The 22,626-nt window shown below is 45.8% G+C and overlaps 1 protein-coding gene across 2 annotated transcripts in view; it reads left to right on the top strand.

Annotated features, from left to right (window-relative positions):
* Nucleotides 1–9,719: 9,719 nt before the first annotated feature.
* The window catches only part of epha7 (eph receptor A7), a 62,045-nt gene continuing 49,138 nt past the window's right edge, over nucleotides 9,720–22,626 (top strand). For both annotated transcript variants that reach the window (XM_023810188.2, XM_023810187.2), the window contains exons 1-3: nucleotides 9,720–9,904; nucleotides 11,746–11,810; nucleotides 13,649–14,318. In XM_023810188.2, the coding sequence (XP_023665956.1) occupies nucleotides 9,811–9,904; nucleotides 11,746–11,810; nucleotides 13,649–14,318 (829 nt within the window). In that variant the 5' untranslated portion in view covers nucleotides 9,720–9,810. The remainder of the gene's footprint in view (nucleotides 9,905–11,745; nucleotides 11,811–13,648; nucleotides 14,319–22,626) is intronic.

The following is a 22,626-nucleotide window of genomic DNA, read 5'->3' as shown; positions in this document are numbered from 1 at the left end:
CCTGCTCCCAAATCCCATCATGATTCGTCTAACATCCTCTTAATGTAGCAAAAACCTTACACCGTGTTTAGCTTCCCAACATTCAGTTCTTGCAAAAGACGGTAACGCTTTACTTGACGGGCAACAGAAAATATAGTATTTTGCTATTACTTTTGTATCAATTAACCACAAACTCTAGTTTTAGTCTTAGTCTTAGTTACACACTGATCGCATATTAATTCATCATTAATGAACGTGACGCATGTTTTATCTCAAGCGGTTACTGTATTTGTTACTATATCTGTTAATTCTGTAAACCTTTGTGACCTACTGAAGGAACTGAAGTCATGAATAACACAAGTGAAACACTGATCTCATGTTTGTTAATTAATTAATCGTGATCCATCTTTTATCTGAAGTAGCAACTATATTTGTTCATGATTTGTACTTGAGTAGTAACTGAGTTATTGCTACATATTTGCGCCCCATCAAATGAAGTGTTACCCAAAATAGGCATTTTTTCTTTTTAATTATAAAAGATATACCAATATATAAGACGCTTGATTTCTAAACTACTGTGAGCGAGACTTCTTGTCTGAAAACCAGTCATTTTATAGCCTTAATAGGTAACGATATTTACTGCTAATGTACATTAATGAAACATCTTCCTTAGTTTAGCTTGTCAGACCTTGGCAGTAATGTAAATCACACATCACATAAAAGAATCCATTTGTCCTTTTGCAATGACAAGTGCTCTATTTAAAATTCTTTGATGCTCATTGTTTTTGAGGCGATATTTTAATAAAAGAGCAAGCCGGTTAATGCTGCTCTCAATAAATCTGAATCACACATCACAAAATTAAAACATTTTAATGGAAAAAATTGTGTGTGTGTGTGTGTGTGTGTGTGAGTGAGAGAGAGCGATAGTGAGAGGGAGAGAGACTGTAATGTAGGTGTAAAACTGATGATATTGATCATGTCTGTCAAAGTGCATTAGCTCAGCCATTTGAAAACCAATCCTAAAGTCACCCCAGTATTTGCACCAACCATCCAATTTACCCAGTGTTTGTTGACTCAATTACTAGCATACCATGTTTGGTTAATCAATACCTCATCAAATTATTTAACTAATTAATCAATTAAGTGAGCTGAAGGTGAAATCTCACAGATTAACGCAGTGGTTGTGGTGCCCCTTGGGGGAGGATTCAGAGGGAAAGTGATATTCTTCTAGCCGTCCAACAAGATATCAGTAACTTTTTAGAGAACAAATTAAATTCCTATTATTTTTATGGCATTATGGTTCAGTTGGAAATATTATAATAGTAAATTGCATTTTTTACTATGCATATATTTTTAAAATATTCTCTTTGGCTGCCTAAGACTTTTGCACAGTACGTGGTATTTTTAAGGTTATTTTTACAAGCATACAACATTTGGTTTTATATGGTTTTATACAAATATGTGTCTATAATTACTTTTTAGAAAAAGAGATAATCAGTGGCTCATCATGTATCCATTAAACACGTAAGATGCCTCTGACACACAGCTGCAGTACAAAAATTATCTTATTTTCATTTGTTTCTCATTTCTGTTTCAGTGTTCATGCATTTTTATGTGTCTAAGCAAAAGCCAAAACACTCCAAAACAAGCCTGATAGGAAACCATTAAGAAAACTTTATAAATGACTCTCTACCAGCTCAATAATTGGATAACACTTATTAAATTTCTCACGGTTCTATTTCTTGGCCATACTTTTATTTTTGCTAAATTAATTAAATGAATTATGACCCAAGGCTTGAATATGAACTGTATTGCACCTAAATTAGCATCGAGAGTGTCACGCCCCGCTCCGTCCGCTCCCGATGTGTGCCACGCCCACCTCATTACCTTCTGTTTCGCCCTAATTGTTCCCACCTGTAGCTCGTTCTGTTACCTAGTCTTGTGTATTTAGTCCGAGTCTCAGTCTGTATTCCCCAGATCTGTCATCGTTGTATGGTCCGTCGTTGTCTGCACCTGTCCTTTTGCCTCGAATAAACCCTTCACTGGACCTTTTGGCTTCATTCGCCTGCTTCCGTGCTCGCGTTCCATCCCGAAGCTGACAGAATGACAGATCTCCGCAAGAAAGGATCCCCCCTAGCCGAGGAAGAGTACCTCGGCTTGGTAGACGAGGTCCTATACTGGCTGGCCCAACCCGAGATCCGAGAGGATCCCGCAGCACTCCGGTTAGCTCACCGAAGCCGGGATATCCTGGAGAGGATATCTGTCCCCGGCGACGCGCACCACGCGGACGTGGTGCGCGAAAGCCTCCAGCAGCTTCGGGAGGTAGCGGCTGCAGCCCTGCAAAGGCAGGTGGAGCGGGACAGCGGGCTGATGTACCGCTCACCACCCGCTGATGCGACCCCACTGCTGCCTTCCGGATCCAGAAGGAGAAAGAAGAGGCGAAAGGGAAAGGCTGAAGAAGCCGCCCCAACTCTCTTCTTGGGAGCGTGCTCCCTTCGCCCCGCCTGGGAGGAGGCCTGGGTGATAGGTGGGCCCCAAGACGCGGAGGACCTGCCTGCTTTGGAGACTGGGGATGCCTGGCCAGAGCGCTGTCCTGGGAGAGGGAACAGCGCTGTTAGAGACGCCAGTCCCCGGGTCCCTAAAGCGCGAAAAGGGAGGGCGCATACGCGCTCAGCACCCCTCCTTCCTGCACCGGACCGGTTCGGTCCGGACCTGCCGGCGGTTGATGCCGCCGCTCTGCCCGCGGCACCGCCGGCTGCTGACGTCTCCTCTCTGCCAGCGACGTCGCCTGCTGCAGCTGCCGCCGCCCTGCCTGCGGCACCGCTTGCTGCAGCTTCCGCCGATCAGCCAGCAGCACAACCTCTCCGGTCTGCTGCCTCCGTCGATCCGCCTGCGGCTGCGCTGCCTGCTGCCTCCGCCGATCCGCCTGCGGCTGCGCTGCCTGCTGCCTCCGCCGATCCGCCCGCGGCTGCGCTGCCTGCTGCCGCCGCCGATCTGCCTGCGGCTGCGCTGCCTGCTGCCGCCGCCGATCTGCCTGCGGCTGCGCTACCTGCTGCCGCCGCCGATCCGCCCGCGGCTGCGCTGCCTGCTGCCGCCGCCGATCCGCCCGCGGCTGCGCTGCCTGCTGCCGCCGCCGATCCGCCCGCGGCTGCGCTGCCTGCTGCCGCCGCCGATCTGCCCGCGGCTGAGCTGCCTACAGCCCCGCCTGCTGCAGCCGCCGCGATGCCGGCAGCACCGCTCGACCCGCCAGTCCTGCCTGTCTTCCCTGCTGCAGCTGCCGCCGCTCTGCCTGCGGCACCGCCTGTTGCAGCTTCCGCCGCTTCGTCAGCGGCACCGCCCGTCCTGCCTGTCTACCCTGCTGCGGCTACCGCCGCTCTGCCTGCGGCACCGCCTGTTGCAGCTTCCGCCGCCTTGTCAGCGGCACCTCCTGACCTGCCTGACCCGTCTGTCCCATTGGACCCGCTTGCCCTGCCTGGCTTGCCTACAGTCCCGGTGGCTAGCCACGGGGTGACAGCGCCCGCCGAGGCGCCCCCTGCTGGCCGCGTGGAGGCTGCGCCCGCCGAGGCGCCCCCTGCTGGCCGCGTGCTGGTGGCGCCCGCCGGGGTGTCCCTGTCTGGCGCGCCCGGAGTGCGCGCCTTTGGGGGGGGGTTCTGCCCCGCGGCAGCGCCCCCTGCTGGCCACGGGAGGGCAGCGCCCAACCTGCCAGCATCTGAACTGCCTGTCCTGCCGGCATCTGAATTGTTTGTCCTGCCGGCACCTGAACTGCCTGTCCTGCCGGCATCTGACCTACCTGTCCTACCGGCACCTGAACTGCCTCAGGTTGCCGCGGTTACGCCCCCTGCTGCCCGCGTGCTGGTGGCGCGCAATGAAGCGCCCCCTGCGGGCCGCACACCCGAGCCCGATTCACCTGACCTGCTCGTCTCGCCTGTCCAGCCGGCCCAGCCCTGCTCGCCTGTCCAGCCGGCCTTCGTTCCAGTCCTGCCCGCGGCGCCGCCTGAGGCCGCCGTTCCGGTCCTGCCCGTGGCCCCGCCTGAGGCCGCCGCTCTGCCTGCGGCCACACCTGAGGCTCCGGCTGCCCCGCCTGTTGCCTCTTTAGAGGCCAAGACACTTGTTTGTCCAGACCTGACCTCCCTTGAGACTCCCTCGCCCTTACCCCGGCCAGACCAGCACCGCCCAGGACCCCGCCTGTCAGTGTCCCGTAAGGGACGGGGACACAGGCGTCGGGCCTGGGTCCCGCCCGCCATGCCCCCTGGCTCGCCCGTTCGGCCCCTAGCTCTGGCTCGGTGGCTGCCTGCGGGTCCTGCGCCTCGGGGTCGGCGGTCGCCGCCGGGCCCCCCCCTGGTCCCTGGGTGCCGGTCCTCGGTCCCGCCTCCGGCTCCCGGTCGGCCGCCTCCGGGCCCCCCTGCTCCGGCTTGGCGTCGGACGGCGCCTTCGCCGGCTGCGGCTGCGCCTCCGCCTGCCGCGGCTTCCCCCTCCTGCCTGCCTTCCCTGGTGTTCCCTCCTGCTCCCTCCTGGTCCCCTCCGTCACTCCCTCGTCCCGTCCCCTTGGTCCCTGGGTGGTCCCCTCCTGCTCCCTTCTCCCTCTCCCCTGCGGCCCTTCCGGCCGCTGCCCGTCGCCCGCCTGGGCCTTTTCGTGCTCCCCTTGTTCCTCCTCCCTTGCCGTTCGTCCCGCCTGTTTCTCCCTCTGGTCCCTTTGTCCCTCCTTTTGGCACCCCTGGCCCTTTCGTGTCGCCTGTGGGTGTTCCCCCTGTGTCTCCCTTCTGGGTCTGTCTCTCCGCCTTCCCTGTTCTCTGTCAGGTCCTGTCCTTCGTTTCGTCCCTGTTCGTCTTTTGCGTCTCCGTCCTGTTCCCTGGGTTTGGTTGACGTTCTGTTTTATCTTTCAGGTCCTGTTCCCTCGTCCCGTCCGTCGCCTCCTCCCTGGCGCGCCCGGTGTGCGCGCCTTTGGGGGGGGGTTATGTCACGCCCCGCTCCGTCCGCTCCCGATGTGTGCCACGCCCACCTCATTACCTTCTGTTTCGCCCTAATTGTTCCCACCTGTAGCTCGTTCTGTTACCTAGTCTTGTGTATTTAGTCCGAGTCTCAGTCTGTATTCCCCAGATCTGTCATCGTTGTATGGTCCGTCGTTGTCTGCACCTGTCCTTTTGCCTCGAATAAACCCTTCACTGGACCTTTTGGCTTCATTCGCCTGCTTCCGTGCTCGCGTTCCATCCCGAAGCTGACAGAGAGAGTGTGCGTCTTCATTTTCCACTCAACCGGAATGTGGCTGATGTTCCTGGGAAATTCTAATCGCGGTGATGAAAAGGTTGCCCCGAGCAGGCTGGTGTGGGCTGGCACTCAGCTACCTACAGCGCCGCCTCGCTGTCTTGCTGTGGACGATGCTCCGTGTTGCCTTGTGGGGCCCCTGGAACATGGTTTTGCATGTGCTTTAGGTTCCTTTTCTTGATTGCTGTTTGAAATCCTGGTCCTGCTCCTGGTCCTGGTGCTGGGCCTGGGCCTGGGCCTGGACACTTACTCCGTGTTGAACCTTCCACTTAGGCTCTGACTTTTTGACACTCGGGAGGGCTTCATACAGAGAAGGGCTTCCTTTTTGTCCTCTGTACATATGCATTTTATTGACCACCAGGATGAAAGCAGATTGATTCAGTCCTCGGGGAATCGGCCGACACCAGAGGCACAGGGAAGAGGTGCAGTAGGTTGTGCTGACGAGGAAAATCTGGCTGGTGTAGGCCGGGCCTCATTTGACTGGAAGGGGCCCAGAAGATAAATGAGTGTGTTATCTGATAAAATAAGCAAGCGAATCTGTCATGTAACCTCTGTTTATTACTGATGGGGAGGGCTTCTCTCTCATCACTTTCTCCACTTTGATTTCAATTTCTCTTATTTGAATTTAATAGCAAATAAAATGATTGACATATTGTTTATATATATATATATATACACACACACACAGACACACACATATGGTGACCGCTCATTAATTTCTATGGGAAAATTGCTAATGCTAACTATGACAACCTTAACCCCTACCCAACCCTAACCATAACTATAAGTAACCAAGCAGAATATAAGAGTTTTTGCATTTTTTGTTGTTTCATTGCAGTCACAGATTTTTATTAAATTGAGTTTTCACTTATGAGGGCCAGGAAACTGGTCCCCATAAGGGAAAAAAAATGGGCATTCATCACGTTGTGGGGACATCGTGTCCCCATTAGGTAAGGTATACCAGCTCATAAACACACACACACACACACACACAGAATCCATCAGTAATTTGGAGTTTTCCACTGCAGCATCACACAGAAACCTACCGGTTCACTGTTTTTTCATCAGTATTTTACAGTATTTTTTCCATAAATAAACATTAGATGACAGAGCATGTTACTTTACTGACTTTTAAGGATTTGTTTCCGGAGATTTAAGACATAAGATATGGAGATGATATTTATTTTAAATAAAAAAAATTAAAATAAGGTATTTTCTTTATAAGCACCATTTCATTGTGTAAATTGCGCTCATCAGTTGGCAGACATGCCCGTGATGTGAACCACATCTAGCCAATCACAAGCCGCATATGATCTAAATATACAAATCCGATTTCAGGGGGGATTGATGGTGAGTAATAACATTGCACCTGTGTGCAGTGGGACGGCATAAATTGCATCTCCGGCCTAGATTATGACAAATATGAATGTGGATTTTTTTTGAGGATGCTAACTAAGGCAAAGTATGAAGTGGAGAAAAACTCAGAAATGAGCTATGATATACGCCCACTAATCTAATGTACTGTACTTGTGATTTCCACTATGATTACTTCACTGACAAGTGTGTGTATGTGTGTGTATCTCTGCAGCTGCAGTGAGGATCCGATTCTTTATTTAACACACATCAGCAGTACGTACAATAGGAAGAGTAAATTAATTCAAGTCTTACATTACATGGGCATTTATTTCTGGTTTATAGTTCGGGGTGTCATTTATGGTTTGCATTTTAAAAAGCACTTTTAATATATGTATACACAAATCAAGCTTTGAGGACCTGCCATACAATTTCCAGATATACATTTTTCTAGGCTATTATGTACTCTACACTGCAACGCAAAGAGCCTGACGTCACATGCATTTATTTCCCATCATGCCTCAATAAACACTGCACACAACCAACATTTAACAGGAGCAAAAATCCGAGAAGGGGGGAAAAACCTTGTCCCTGATAGAATATGCTTTTTTTTGCTGCTATCTGAAAACTTTGCAAACTGTCTTTAAACGGACTCACATATGCAAGCTCCCTGAAGCTTAAACTGTGCCATTCACACCATCTGATGTTTCATCCGTCAAGGAGCGCCATCACGGGGCGGCTGATAGCCATTCTGAAATATGGGGAATGCCTGTTCTTGTGCATAGTGTCAATTTTACATAACTGCAGTGTTGATTATAGCATGCGATTCAAAGGCAGCCAACAAAAGAAGGTGACAGACACAGTAATCTGTATGTCACACCAACAAATGTTTAGTGGCAGGTTATTATGTTCTGGGAGCTCTTAATAAAGGCTTTCGTTTAATTATTTCATGAGAAAATGCATAATGCCATTATCATTTACATACATCGTATTTCTCGTACGTATAAGTAAAACTTCCAAACAGTATTTTGGCCTAAGTAACATTATATCACACTTACATTTTTCTGTATGACGATACAAATGCCTTTCATGATGAAGGGGGATGTGCAGTACAATGCTGACCTTGTCACAAAGCATTATAACACATTTAAGCAAAATATTTCTACCTTAAATAGTCCATTAAGTTTAATAAAAGGAAAAAACAAAAAATGAAGTTGTGAACATGGGAACAAAAAGCAAACGGATTTCACTGTGTGTATTATTCTGTAATATGCAATATTCTGTCACAATATTTAAATCTAATGAATCTGTTAATACATACACTGAAATGCACCTTATTGAGCAGTAACTGTAAATTATTTAAAATATTATATAATAAAGGAAGATATCAACCAGTTTATTTATGAATATAACACAGTTTAGTATTCTAATAATTCAATGGTTTCAAGCATAAAGAGGATTAACATTGATTTGCATAAAGAGCAAGCAAGACAACAAGAAATCAGAGGAAAATAAACCTTAAACCAAAGTCCTTCTACTCATCCATCCATTTGTGATGTAGACAGCTTATTAATCAATATTTGTGGCCCATAATTAAAGTTGTTTTACTTCTATGAAGTAATGGAGATTAATTAGTGACCTGAAACAAATGCGACGTATGTAAAGAAGTAATGAGTTCTTCTTTGGGCTTTAATTTATCAGCGATTTACCAAGTCATCTGAACAACTGGAAATTAACGTTAAAATCTTTAATTGTGTGTTTATCTTGATTTTTCCACATGAAATAGAGTCATAGTAGGTCAATGGCTTACGATGCAAAACAATCATGAAGCAACACACAGAGAAATGGGTGAAAGTGGGGTCTTGAGTTACACTCTCTTCAGTTTGTATAAATCTTAAGGGCACCTTCTGAAGGAGACAAGAGCAGATGCCTTTTGAAAACTAATTTAAATGGGTCAACAGCCGAGAACCATGGTCCGACTGATTTACAACCAGGTTCATATGAAATAAATAGTTCAGCTGATTTTTCAATTTTAATTTTAATTATGTGCACAAAAAGGTTGTTAATCTTGATATTAACCCAACATTGCACTGTATCAGTATTTTTCAGAATACAGATTTTTTTTACATTGTGGCAAAAAATTGCAGAATTCTATTACTGTACATTGCCTGTTTTCTGAAAAAGAAAAAGATCAAATTAAACCAGACTCCACTGAAATATACAGAAAAAAAAATATGTACATTCCAAAATTGTCCTAAATAGATAATAAACAGTGTATACTTCTATATATGTATTATACCTGAATTTTCAATTATCTAAAAAAAAACTTTCAATAAATTCATTCAGTTGAAAAAGTAAATTCATATGTATTTATACCTAGATTTATTAATTTTGCAACAATATTCGCCTCTTAAGAGGAGATTGTTGTTATTTCAAAAACAGTTTCTGACATAATGGAACAGAAACTTTACAAATGTGCATAACTGAAATATATTTATTTAGATAGACCCTACTTATGTATAAGGTAAATGTAATGTATAATGTAAATGTAATGTATAATGTAAAAAATACTTTAACTACTGCCAACACCAACACGAGTAAAAATAATAAAATAATAATAAGTATTATTATTATTATTATTAATCATTATTAGTATTATGATAGATAGATAGATAGATAGATAGATAGATAGATAGATAGATAGATAGATAGATAGATAGAATATAATAAAGTATAATATAAAATTACTAGTTGAATCGTTCCAAAACAATACAGTTTAACTTATCTGTGGCTGTTCTTCTTATCACACGCCATTGCGATTATTTAAAATTTGATACGTATCCATAATAGCACACCGTTGTTTTTTAATTTTGACCACGCAATACCAGCCTAACCTAACAATACAGACTCCTAACTTAAAAAATACCTCCATGCACATCCTTCGCCAGCCACAATGTGAGGCCCGCCCTAAAGTGCAAGATCATTGGTCAGACGGTTCCTATTATGCTGGCGTCCTCGCACATCTTGTGGCTGGCCGTCCCGTCAATCAAGCTGAATGGCACGCTCTCTACCGCAGGCCCCGCCCCGCAGCTGCCGATGCTATTTGAGTGAGAGACTGTAAAGAAGCACATTCAGAGCTGGTCTAGCATCGTCAATGGAAATCGGGCGTCGTGGAGGCAAAGCGCGCACACCGACTAGCTAACTTCCAGTCGCACCATGGTTTCCACAACGATTCGTTTTCCGTGGATTACCCTATGCCTTCATTTATGCTATTTTACGAACACTGGAGTAGCACAAAATGCAAAAGAAGGTAAGCGCTAAAGTTTCCTCTGCTCTTCTGGCGTCCTGTCATTCTGGGCATTGTCGCGGCCCCGTGGTAAAGTGATATACAAACAGGAGCTGGAAGTACCTATATGCGCAGCGAAAATCAAGTGCTTTCCTCGGAACCGCTCGATGAAACGTTCTGTAAACTTTAATGGTTAATTACTGTATCATTCTACGCGATGGCAGAATGTTACATTGTCACAATGCATTTTATAATATATTAGTAAGTAAACCGTTACATTTTGATACTGTTTTACTGATGACAGCAGTTCTAAATATGTAACAATGGAAATCAAGCCGAATATTGGAAAGTTTACAAGGTTTTAAGATACATTTATGTGTCTAATTTTGAGCATATACTGATAATCAAATAACTGAATAGCTACACGTTAACAAGAGCTATAATCAGCCTGTAATTAACTGGAAATGCTTCATCACCATCACAAAAGGTGGTCGGAAAAATATAAGCTGGGTTTTTTCAAAACAATTAAATAATTGATTTAAAAAGCATATAAAGAGAAAGTGTGAATAAGAAAGTGTGTCACACTGGCAATAAGGTATTAAGCACACAGACAGTCGTTCAGTGTTTCACCTTAAGAAGACTCGCTGTATTTCATGTGAAATATTCGACAGTTTCAGGGCTGCCTTATGTATAAATCGACATTGTTTGCATTCAGCTTACTTATAATTATCTTTCCTATCTAAATTTAATCTTCTAGCGTTGCAAATGTACGGCTTTTGCCAGTTGTTTTATTGGTTTTTTCCTTCCTATTGTAGACTTCGAAAGAATCAGATTTTTTTTGCCCCTTTATCTTACATTTGGACAGATAACACAACGAACAATATACAGGCTATCATATATTATGTCTAGTAGCCGTAATATTTATGCCACGGTGTTCCAAGAATACAAAGGTGAATCGGAGCACTGAAATGTACACCGAGGCATCGGTGGCTCAAAAACTATTGAGCGTCGAGGGTTTTCGGGTATGAATTTGCAAGATAAATCTCGGCGGCTCGGGATGAGACAAACCGCCCGAATTCAGACACCGTCTCCGAAGAAACGCAGGAACAGACATTAGATCACTTGTTAACTTCTTCACTTGTTTGTGTTTTGCTAAGACCGTAAAATGTCACACTGCCGCTGCGGAGAGGTCAAAGTTACCGTGCTTTAGCAAATGATCACCCATAAGAAAACTACAATATATTAAGAAAATCACCTAGGAATAGTCCTCATGCTATGCTTCATTAGATACAGTAGCAGGTGCTTTCTCCCGTGAAAGGTTCTGGGTTTAAAAAAGGGGGGTTTGACAAAACTGGGAAGCGATTATGGCGGTTTCTGTTCTCTGTAATCGCGCTTATCGTAATTTCTCAGATGTTCACGGAGATAAACGTGGAAAGAAATAATTCAGCGGTAGGGTGAAGGGATATTATAAATATTATGACATCTTGTAGTGAAAGGTCGCCAGGGGAGGGAAAAAAAAGGAAAGAAAAAGAGGAAAAGCATAGCGAGATCGGCGCGGTGCTCGTGCTCCGCTGCGTCCCCGTAAAGGCACGTGCGCCGCCGGAGCCGCGGCCCCTTTGCTGAGTAGCAGGTGTGAGGCGCTGCTGCAAAAGTGCGTCCTTTCATATTCATCTGCGCTTCTATTCCCATTCTTCTACATGCGTCAAATTTTTTATAATTAAAAAAAACCCTCTCGTATGCTGTGAGTTTATTTCACCTATAGTTTACATGCAGCATTGATGTCAGAATGTCATACGGGGAGATTAAGTGTTTAAGTCAATACGCTTTTCTTTTTTATTTTTATGTATTTTTTTTTTCGCCGTCAGTGATCCTGTTGGATTCTAAAGCGCAGCAAACCGAGCTGGAGTGGATTTCCTCACCTCCTAGCGGGGTAAGTACTAAATTACCGCACCTTATATTTGTGAGCCAGATCATTTAGGCCCACTCACATTTTTATTTTGCTTCGTCGTCATGAGCTGCCGCGGATTATTCCGTTGACTGGAAACCCTGGCGTCGATTCGTTTTTATTTCAGGTGCAGTTTAACAGGACAATGATTGGTTGTCTTTTATTTTAATATTTTATGAGAAATGTTTATTGAGTCATTCATATAATTGTGTTGGCTGTAAAACCTGTTTATAATACCACTCTAGCAACACTAATGAAATATGTCAAACCACAAACCGTGCACAGGGCTCCCGGGTCCCAACAGTGTTTGGTAGTTGAACAAAGATGCGGTTGTAGCTATTGGCTCGAGTGTATATAATCGTAGTTTTTCTGCGTCTCAGTGGTCTAATTTGGTTTCATTATAAAAAATTAAATCCAATACTGAACTGACAGGTAAGAAATAGCTGTTGTCTTGTTAATGCGTTTTGTTTCTTTCATTTGGAACATTTAATAGGCACTTTGGGGGAAATGTTCAATAGGAGTAGGAATAAAAATTAGGGATGCACACTAGCATCCTTACTGAAATATGCAAAGAACGTTGTTAATGTAGTGAACATAAATCTTCACAATTTTCTGGGGTCCAGAATATTAACAATAGAGGCAAGTAAAAAGAAGACAAAATGGATCATGCCTGTTATATTGTCAGGGTTTGTTTAAAGAGTTTAATGTGGTTATTACCCTCTCAACTATATGTCTCCTTCACTCATTTAATAGGCAAGACTTTCTTCAGATTCAGGACTGTGACTTAGCTGGCACCTAGACAGCATTTGGCAGCTCAGAGCAATAAACGCAGGCACTTGGACTGCAGGTCTGAGAAAGCCATTTGTGTTAGAATGTTTGTTTATGCAAATGAAATCAAAGGGGGCTGACATTCCGAATGTGCAAGCGGTGGGTGGCATTTTGTCCGCTTGGTTGATACTACTTTTGTGTTTCCGACTTGACTTGGGCCCTGAACCAGTTTGGCAGCATAGCACTCCGCAGTGCACACATTATACAGCTTTACTTGTTGTTATCGCGGTCCCAGTCTTAAAATAAATGTTTCAAAAAGGAGAAAATAAAATGTGTTATTCTTAATAAATAAGATACATTTTATTGGGGATGTACAGTTGGTTTTTACTGTCCACCATAAAAGAAAAAAAAATGTTTACACAGCGCACAGATCGTGTTGTATTTTAAAAGTTTGTTCTCACAAATGGTGGCTAATAAACGGCGCTAGTTTCCAAGTAAGCATTTCAATGCTTTCATTTATAGTATCCATTCCATAAACATAGATTCGTGTGTAGAGAGATAATCACATGTAATATAACGTTACATGTACTATCTATTATTTATCAAAGCAGATATATTTAGTAGGATCCAATAACTGCTGACTGAAGGTTAGTTATTTGTAGTCGTCCTTTTATCGTAATCAATTCAAATGAAAGCAAAAAAAAGTTCCTTTTAGTGCAACCCAATTTACTTGCCTTTATTCTGAGTTTTATATTCTTATGGGCTTTCCTGGGACAAATAAACAAAACCGTTGTATGGTTAGTTAGCCCTATTGATGTTCTCAAATCAAGAGCTGAATTGCTTTAAAAGGATGGCTTTCGCATCGACGACTGAGCTACGCCGCACTTAGTGCCGACGCTAACCGGCAAATTGGATATCGCCATTAAATATCATTGAGATAAGCTGCACCCGTGCTCATGCATATTCATGAACCGGAGTGGGCAATCTGATAAGTGAAATACCTGTATTTGTTGGAGAACGCGGTCAAATGTCAAAGCTGTGTCCTTGTCTTGCAGTGGGAGGAGATCAGCGGCCTGGATGAAAACTACACTCCCATCCGCACGTACCAAGTGTGCCAAGTGATGGAACCCAATCAGAACAACTGGCTACGGACTAACTGGATAGAGAAGGGCGATGCCCAGAGGATTTTTGTGGAACTGAAGTTCACATTGAGGGATTGTAACAGCTTACCGGGTGTGGTGGGCACATGCAAGGAGACGTTCAACTTGTATTACCAGGAGACCGATTCGGAGGTCGGCAGGAATATACGGGAGAGCCAGTACGTGAAAATTGACACTATTGCCGCTGATGAAAGCTTCACCCAGGGGGATCTGGGAGAAAGGAAGATGAAGCTGAATACTGAAGTTCGCATTATCGGCCCCCTATCCAGACGCGGGTTCTACCTGGCCTTCCAGGATGTGGGGGCGTGCATTGCTCTGGTGTCCGTCAAAGTGTATTACAAGAAGTGCTGGTCGATCATTGAGAATTTGGCCACTTTCCCCGACACTGTGACCGGATCTGAGTTCTCGTCTCTTGTCGAAGTGGAAGGGATGTGCGTGAGCGACGCGGAGGAGGAGGCCGACAACTCTCCCAAGATGCACTGCAGTGCTGAGGGGGAGTGGCTTGTTCCCATTGGGAAGTGTATCTGCAAGCCTGGATTCCACCAGAAGGGTGACGCTTGTGAACGTAAGTACATCCATATGGAAGGTTCCGCTTTTTAAACTTAAATTATATTATGTGTGCTGAAGACCTGAAGGTCCTTAATGGACTGAAACCACTTAGGGGTTTTTATAGAAAGCCTTAGACTCAACAGGGAATAAGGGAAAGGTAAAGCTGAAATATATTACAATGGTAATGAAGTTCTGTAAATATCTCATTTCTCGTCCTGGTTTGTTTGAGTTTTATCTGAAAATTGGATCACGCATAATAGTTCTGATGTCGTTCTTCAGTGCATTATTTCCTGCGCATGCTGGCCATGTTAATTCCCATCGATTTAATGCACCCGGAAAAAATGCCGATGACAAATAAGGTCACCTCCGAAAATTGCGATAAGCATCGCAGGGGTAGTTTGCTATGCGTGCTCGACAGCCATGTAATAAACAGCAAATTACGCAGGTGAAGAAAATCTGCAGTGTTATAATTGGGATCCGTGGTAATTGTTTGATTACAAGGCTCTTAATTTATTGCCGTAGTGCTGTTGACGCTGGGATTAAATGATAACTAGCACCTCGTCGTCCCCCCCTCCCCCCGCTCATGTCCCCCAGTAAGAGCAGTTCCTTTGCTGGCTCGTGGCCAAAGCAATCACTTTCCGAATACACAAGTCTGGAAAAAATCCAAATAATCTTTCAGTATTCCTTTGCCCCCCCCCCCCCAAAAAGAAAAAAAACCAGAGTGCACCACAGTGGTTCAGTCCCAGGACATTACGGCCATAGCTGGGCCTGAGTGTGCCATATTGCAAAATTAGGCCCCCTTGATTAGTGTGGTTTTCAGGTCCCTCGTGTGGCACCCAGTGTTATTCCTTGATGAAATTTCCCGCGGATTAAAAGAGGGAGAGTCAGTTATGTCAGTTTAAAATACCTTATCCTGTCAGCCCAACCTTTTGTGTACAAAATAGGCAGCCAGCACAAAAACGTGTATGATGTGTAGACGCGGCAGTAATTGAGCACTTTTTCCTCTCAGGACAAATTAGCTGCCAGCTTTTATGCCGCAAATATACACAAGTTACTGTGTGAAGGGTGCTTGTGAAATGTATGACAGCGTGGAGAACCCTAATGGGCCCCATCCAGTCCGAGGCGCCTAATGTGGGGAAACATAATTTAACGACAAAGGGGCAATTCTGCAACCTGGAACCCGTAATGGTCCAAAAAAATCATAAAAAAGATTTGCGGTTATTTGGATTACTCCCAAATAAATATGCGCGTAACACGGTGTGTGTTTTTAGCTTCGCGGGAAAATAAAATCCGCGTGGCTCAGGGACATTTTTGTCACCGTCTAAGTAGACAAATTGCACCGGGCTTTGCTAAAAGCCAGGCGCGGCGCGCTGAGCCACGCGCTCGGAGCGCAAGGAAGGGGGTGCCGGCCATTCCGGCCAATTAAACAATGTTCCTGGCAGGACAGAGACGATCATCAGAGCCGTCAGTCTCCATCGCTCCAAGGACGGCACCAGTATCTCCCGCGCCGAGTGAAATCCCGCCATGAAAAGCGACGCCGGCCCACGCAGGTTGCGTCAGCGCGACTCTGCACCGGTGTCGTCCCGAGACAAAGGCCGCTGCCACACGGAAGTCATTCCCTGCTTTTTTCCGGAACAGGACCTGCCTTCCGTGGCGACCGCGTTGCCCCTCGCTCACGGCCCAGAGCCTTCCCCTCTCTCGCCCCTTTTTCTTTATTTCCCGCCATGTCTCGTAACCACACTATCCCTCCCCAGCGATCTGAATACAAGTCGAAAATGGCCTATATAAAATATTAAGGAGGATAGAGCTTGACTGGGGGGGGGGGGGGGGGGGATGAGCTTTCAGCGGTGTCATCGTAGAAGCCCCTTCCATGTTTGCACGAGGTCGCTGCGAAACCTGTTGTGATCAAGTCATTCATCACCGCCAGCGGAGAGGGACAGCTTGTCTTTCGCCTCTCGCTACGTCTCTCTTTGTGCAGCCGTCAGTGCCGTTTTTCTTCTTCTTCCCATGCTCCCCCCTCCTCCCTATCCCCCCCCCCTTCCCCCCGCACCCCCACTCCTTCCCCAAAAGAGTCGAATCAATGTTATGGGTGTTGAAAAAAGGCCATCTGAAGTGTCCGGCCGCAAGCAACAGGGTTTATTTGCATAGAGATACGTTGTGTAAAAATAGCGGGCACTCGTTTTTTCTACATTTTTTTTTTCTTGTTCTTTTTCTTCTGCTCCTTCTCTCCCCACCGGTGCCCACTTGCTGAAATGGAGACATTGTGACTATCGAGGGCAAACAAAAATGGAGGCCTGTTTCCAGACATTGGCGTCTTTGTTTCTGAAGACGTTGCGCGCTCTGAGGAATGCAGATTGTGTAATTTAACACATCGCAAAATTATGCCTTAATTAGTGACCTACGGTGCGTGATTGACCGCTGGCCTGCTCCGATGTACGCAGACAATGGATGGCCTGCTTACTCATTTCACTCATTTATCACTTTGCTCAGTATGGAGAGCGGTAAATGTAAGTACAGGCACTCCTCAGGTTACGATGGGGTTACGTTCCAATAAACCCGTCGTTAAATATCAGAGGGCGAAAATGCATTTTAATACAGTACACCTAACCTAACAAAAGTCATAGCCTAGCCTAGCTTAAACATGCTTATAACACTTACATTAGCCTACAGTTGGGCAAAATCATTAACAAAAAGCTTATTTTACAATAAAGTGTTGAATATCTCAAGTAATTTTTTGAGTAATGTACTGAAAGTGAAAAACATTTACCCATCGTAACCCGGAGAGCATCTGTAGTCTTATTAGGTTCTTGCTTTGCTGGTAGATGTTGTGTATCTCCTGCTCCAGTCCTGCTTACACTCGTACCTGGACGTTCACTGGAAGCTCAGCCAGGCTGCACTTACGCCCAGTCGCCTCCTCAGCAGCCGTTTGTTTGCAATGTGCTGTTTGCCTCACTTGTACGTCTCTTTGGACAGAAACGTCTGCTAAATAAAATAAATGTAAATGTAATGGGTGGCTATGAGTCGCCGCGTGACGACGGGCGACGTCAGGCAAACGGAGACGCCATCCGTCTCAGGACCGTCAGAGAGTCTGACAGGAGTTTGCTGGGGAGTGATCAATGGCAGGAGCCCCCCAGGGGATGGACCGCCTATTCAGGTCGGGCCACAAAAGCCAAGGTGCGTCACGGCAGCGGGGGGGGGGCAGGTCCAGGCGCAGGCAGGGCCGCACGTCGCATTTTAAACGTGCCTCAGGGCCGGGGAGTTGCATCCCTTCCCGACAGCTTCCTGATGGATACGGTGAGGGCTTGTGCTCCGAACGGCCCTCCGTAACAAGTGCTAATGAGCTCGTTTGCGTAAATGGGGTGGGGGGGCAGGAAAACACCGGGGGGGGGGGCTCGGGACTCCAGCGAGTCGGGATAAGAACAATTTGGACGCTGGATTGAGGTCTTGTCACTGTCGCCGGCACAGTACGCACACGCACACGCACACACATGCCCTGCGCAGAGTCAAACACGGGAATATGTGCTTGTTTTACACAAGAGGAGCAAGCGAGCGGGAAGAAAAGGAGAGTTTTCACGCTACAGGGCACTTCTGAGCACGTTTAAAAAGTCCTTTCACCGTGCTCACGATGTTGGGGGGGGGGGGCAGGGTTACGTAATAAGTTATCGATTTTTCTCCTAAGAGAAGATTGAAGTGCAGAAGCCCCCTTGTGGGACACCCCCGGCAGCGGGAACACTGACCCGCCAGCGTCTCCCTCCCTCTTAAATGCCAGGGGGGGGGGGGGCATCGCGCTAAACGGCCAGATGCCGTCCCCGCTGACACCGCGTCCGCCCGTCCCATCCCAGCGCTCCCAGCAGACGGCGGCGAGCAATTACGAAATAGACATCTGTGCCAAGGTTTGGATAGCAGGGGGAGAGTCAGCTTAGGAGGATCAGGGGCTGGAACCGGGGATCGATGGAAACGTCGGGACCTGTTAGCGCCGGTGGAGATGAGGCTCGAGAAGCGGCCCAGGCTTTTGTTCCTGGCTGGGGGGGGGGGTGGAAGGGGGTGGAGGTGGGGGGGGGGTGACTCCTCAGGAAGCGGGGGTCAGCCGGCGCGATCATCCATCTTCGGACATGACAGCGCCCTGTCAGGCCTGCGCCCACGTCACCGCAGCTCAGGGCAGGACCTCCGCGCCGCACAGCAGCCCAGTGTAAATGAAGTTAATATTCGCTGACCCTGTGCATAGCCAATGAGGGAGAGGCGTGTCACGCGGCCGCTAATGCCACCTGACGCCGAGCGCGGGAGCTGCTCCACTACGGCTTCACGCTGCGTGCCAGTGTGTGTGTGAGGAAGCGTGTGTGTGTGTGTGTGTGTGTGTGTGTGTGTGTTCTGCTTTCTGCCGCAATACAGTGCATATCTTATCGGAGCTGCATCTGTGTGTGTGCTGACTGACAATCGCGGCACAGACCGTGCCGCACATGTGGGGACGCGCCGCCCGCCATGCGTCCAGGCAGGTTTATCAGCATATATTATTCAATGAATCGTTTTTTCCGGAGCAGCGCTCGTGTTCGGGGGGCCAAAGGCCCCGTGGGGGCCCCGTCCCCCGAAAACAGCCTCAGCCATCAGATGGATTATTTTTATTACCCGCTGATTTATATTCATATATACATGAGTTATTTCCGACAGCTTGTGGACGCCTGTCGTCGCTCGCGGCTCCGCAGATGCCCGGGGCCCAGGTCCTGTTTGGCGTTTGTTGTCACTTTAAGGTGGTTCATACTTCCCTTTTCTGCTACCTTGAAACTCCTTGCATCACATCGGAGGCCCGGTGTGAAAATGCTGCTTGTGAATGAGGAGACGGGAAAGAATAAAATGACTTTAAGACAGGCCTCTTCATCTCCCTCTGCTCCTCCAACCTGACCCTTCGTGACGCGTGATTGGTGTATGTGACAGCCAATAAGAATGCTGCACAGCTCACAGCTTTCGGTGATGACTCTTAATTACTATAGCTTTTTAATGGGAGCCTCCCATTGCAGAGAAAGTTTTAAATGAGCGTTTAGATTTTTTATATACAGCCTGAAGATCCATGCACGTCATCGCCTCCGTAATGTCCCGCACATTGTGTTGGCGCTCAATGGGAAACGTCGGCTTTGTATCCAAGGAAACCTCTTATTTTTTGTGATTTCTAATTTAGAAGCAGGGTACATATTTATAAGGCTCAAGCATGAGGGGTCAACCTTAAAATGGATGGCTTGTTTGCTATGGCTCTCAAAGTTGCAGCAGAATTGGCTCTCTTAGGTATTTCTTTCTGTTCGTGGATTGAGATGCAGTTGTCTAATGAGCAACAGAAAAAATAACGTTGCTTCTCATAAAAAAACAAAACAAAAAAAAAACAGGAATTTGGAGAAACCAGTAGGAAAGCCTTAATTTAGTGACCTCTCTTTGTCAATACCTTGCCTTTTCAGAATATAAAGCCGCTTTGTTCCAGCCTGATCCAGCATATCCTGGGTGACTGTTGCAAATTGAGTTAGAAGTTAGAACTCAGCGGTGAAATTCCAGCACAAGCTGTCTTAATGATCGTAATCCGTAGCATATAATTATCGTTAATGTAAACAGCACGCTGTCATTTGCGAAGATTGATTGCCTGGCTTGACCTGCTGGGGGCTGCTTGCGGATGCACCGGCACTGTCTTTGTGCATCACCCCGGGGCCAGGGGCCACGCAGTTAGGTCAGGTGGCCTCTTTGACATCTGACGAGACTGGTAGGTCAATCTGAAATCCTGATTTGTGTGTCAGAGAGAAACAGAAAGGCAGTGAGGGCCTGAGTGCTGAGGTTTTGGGATGTTTTTGCCTTCGATTAGTCGTGGTGGTGGGGGTCTCCAGATGAGGCAGACCTTTAGGCTGCCTGCTTTCATGTCTGATAAAAGCTGGTTTCCTTTTGTCTTCTCGAGCCTGAAGAACTTCACTGGGAGTGGACCATGACCACGAGCAGAAGTGACCGCTTTGATATGTTTTTTTTCCCCTTAAATGCACCAAACTAAAGGCAATTTCACACACATAAAATGCAGAAAATAAAAGTACGGGGTTCACTGGGAGCTGAAGGTAAATTCGAAAATAGTGGATGGTGTTTGTGGACAGCTTTGCAGAGAGTCGTCGCATGTTGCAACGTCGGTGTTTGTAACTAGATGATTCAGTGCATAAATCAGTCTGACAACATGGCTGGGAGAATGAGGCTGTGCAGGTGTTCGGGGCTGTTTTTCTGTGATCGTTTTGTCCGGGCTGTTTTTCTGTGATCGTTTTGTCCGGGCTGTTTTTCTGCGATCATTTTGTCCAAGCTGTTCTTCTGTGATTGTTTTGTCCGGGTTGTTTTTCTGTGATTGTTTTGTCTGGGTTGTTTTTCTGTGATTGTTTTGTCCGGGTTGTTTTTCTGTGACCATTTAACTATCATCATTAGGAATGTCCTGTTGGCCAAGGGCATTGCAGTATCTGTGACATTATTTTGTAGGAATTATAATCAAAGCATGGTGATAATTTAAAAGTTCCCTGTCCTTTGAAATAAAGTTTACGGTTTCATAACAATAACTACAGTTAAATGAATTTAATTTAAAAAAGCTCACATTTCATTCACAAATTTGTAATATTCAGCTGTGATTTTGTAGTAGTACATGATATATATTTACACTGTTTAATATAACTGAGATCAATGTAATTTTTAAGTCTAGTGTAAGATTTCAAACAATAACAAAATATAATCCAGATGAAAGTATTTGTTCATCTGTTTTTGATATATCTATGAGTCATATTATTTAATAATACTGTTATTTAGTGCAAATAGCTACAATAAATGGAAAGTCTTTAAACATACATATTTTTAAACAAAAATATGCACTTCAATGGCAATGGAAATTGTTTCCTGGCTGTCAAATCATTTTATGTTGATTTTTTTTTTATATTAAAGAGATCCACTGGACGCTAATACCTGCACATCTGTGTTTATCTAGCCACACAAAAAGGAATCACACATTATTGTGCTGATGTTATACAGCACAGGGTGAGGTGGTTGGACTCCCTTCTATTGCCATCTAAGAACTGTTCTCTGTTAAATCTCAGATACATCAGTCTACTGTATCCTGACTCTCTGCTCGTGCTGGTACATAAAGACTTTACGACCGAAATGCGTGACATGGACAGTAGCTAATGTCCACGTTCTTCCAAATGTAGGCCCGTAGCATATTAATCACATAATTTTTTCATAAAATTCAGCTGCTTCTTTAATTGACAGCTTGTTTAGGTAGTTCGAGAAACAAGTCTGGAAAGTGCACGGCTGTTGAATTTTGAATAGTGGCTTTCTGGCAGCCTAATTGCATTTTCATTTACATCCCTGTCATGGACACACGGTGGACATAATCAGGAAATCCGTCTGATGTCCAATCAAACACTTTCCTCAGGATTAACCCCCCCTTTTTTGGAGGATAACCCTTTAATACGGTGTAAGGAAACACTAATCTTGTCTTTGTTTCTTATGGAAAGCTACTTATCCCCATCCAGGCACAGGTACCAGCGATGAATAGAGTGGTTGTCTGCCAGTTTTGTCCCAATAACGCGTGGGGTTATGTGTGAGTTGGGGTGAGTATGTGATTTCCCCCCCATCCAATCTGTTATTTCTGATCTGCTGTTTTGCCGTCTTTTGTTACCCTCCATAAGCCTTTTCCGCCAGGATGTAGGTGTTTGCAATGAGCTGCGTTTGGAAGCGCGGTCTCTGAAACTCAATCCACGGCGGCTGGGGCACCTCCAGCTGAGCCGGGCCGGGCCGGGCCGGGCCGCTCGGTTCCGCTCCCCTTTGTGTGCTGTATGCATGGGCTCCGTCGCCCGGCGCCGGATAGAGACGCCTTTTTCTCTCTAAGGCAGAAGATTATAACATCTGAGGGTGAAGCCCATATGTTCAGCATATAGAATCTGCTTCTGTGTCTTTTATCTCCACTATGTGGGTTTTAGGGAGCGTGTTTTTTTTTTTTTTTTTACATTTTTATACATTTAATTAGAGCTGCAGGTTTTCAGTCTCGTTAAAAGATCTCGGGGCACCTGTTGGCCCAAAGTGTCCATATGAAAAGAAAAAAATCACAACAAGTTAAAACAAGAAATTTTAAATTATTATCTAAATATAATTAATGCCTGTATAAGAAATGCAATATATAAATGCATAATAAATACAATTTTATACTTAAAAACAAGTTCATAAAGCAAAGTTATGAAGGATTACTAAATTATCAGAGATTTTCTGTGGGATAACGTAAACAAGTCACTAATTCCTTACTAATGTTTGAGAAAAACAAGGCAGAAAATGTGGGA

This window comes from Paramormyrops kingsleyae, chromosome 19 (genome assembly GCF_048594095.1).
Source record: "Paramormyrops kingsleyae isolate MSU_618 chromosome 19, PKINGS_0.4, whole genome shotgun sequence".
In the NCBI taxonomy this organism is placed as follows: Eukaryota; Metazoa; Chordata; class Actinopteri; order Osteoglossiformes; family Mormyridae; genus Paramormyrops; species Paramormyrops kingsleyae.
The sequence above is the reverse complement of the archived record's forward strand: the minus strand, read 5'-3'. Positions and strand labels throughout refer to the sequence as shown.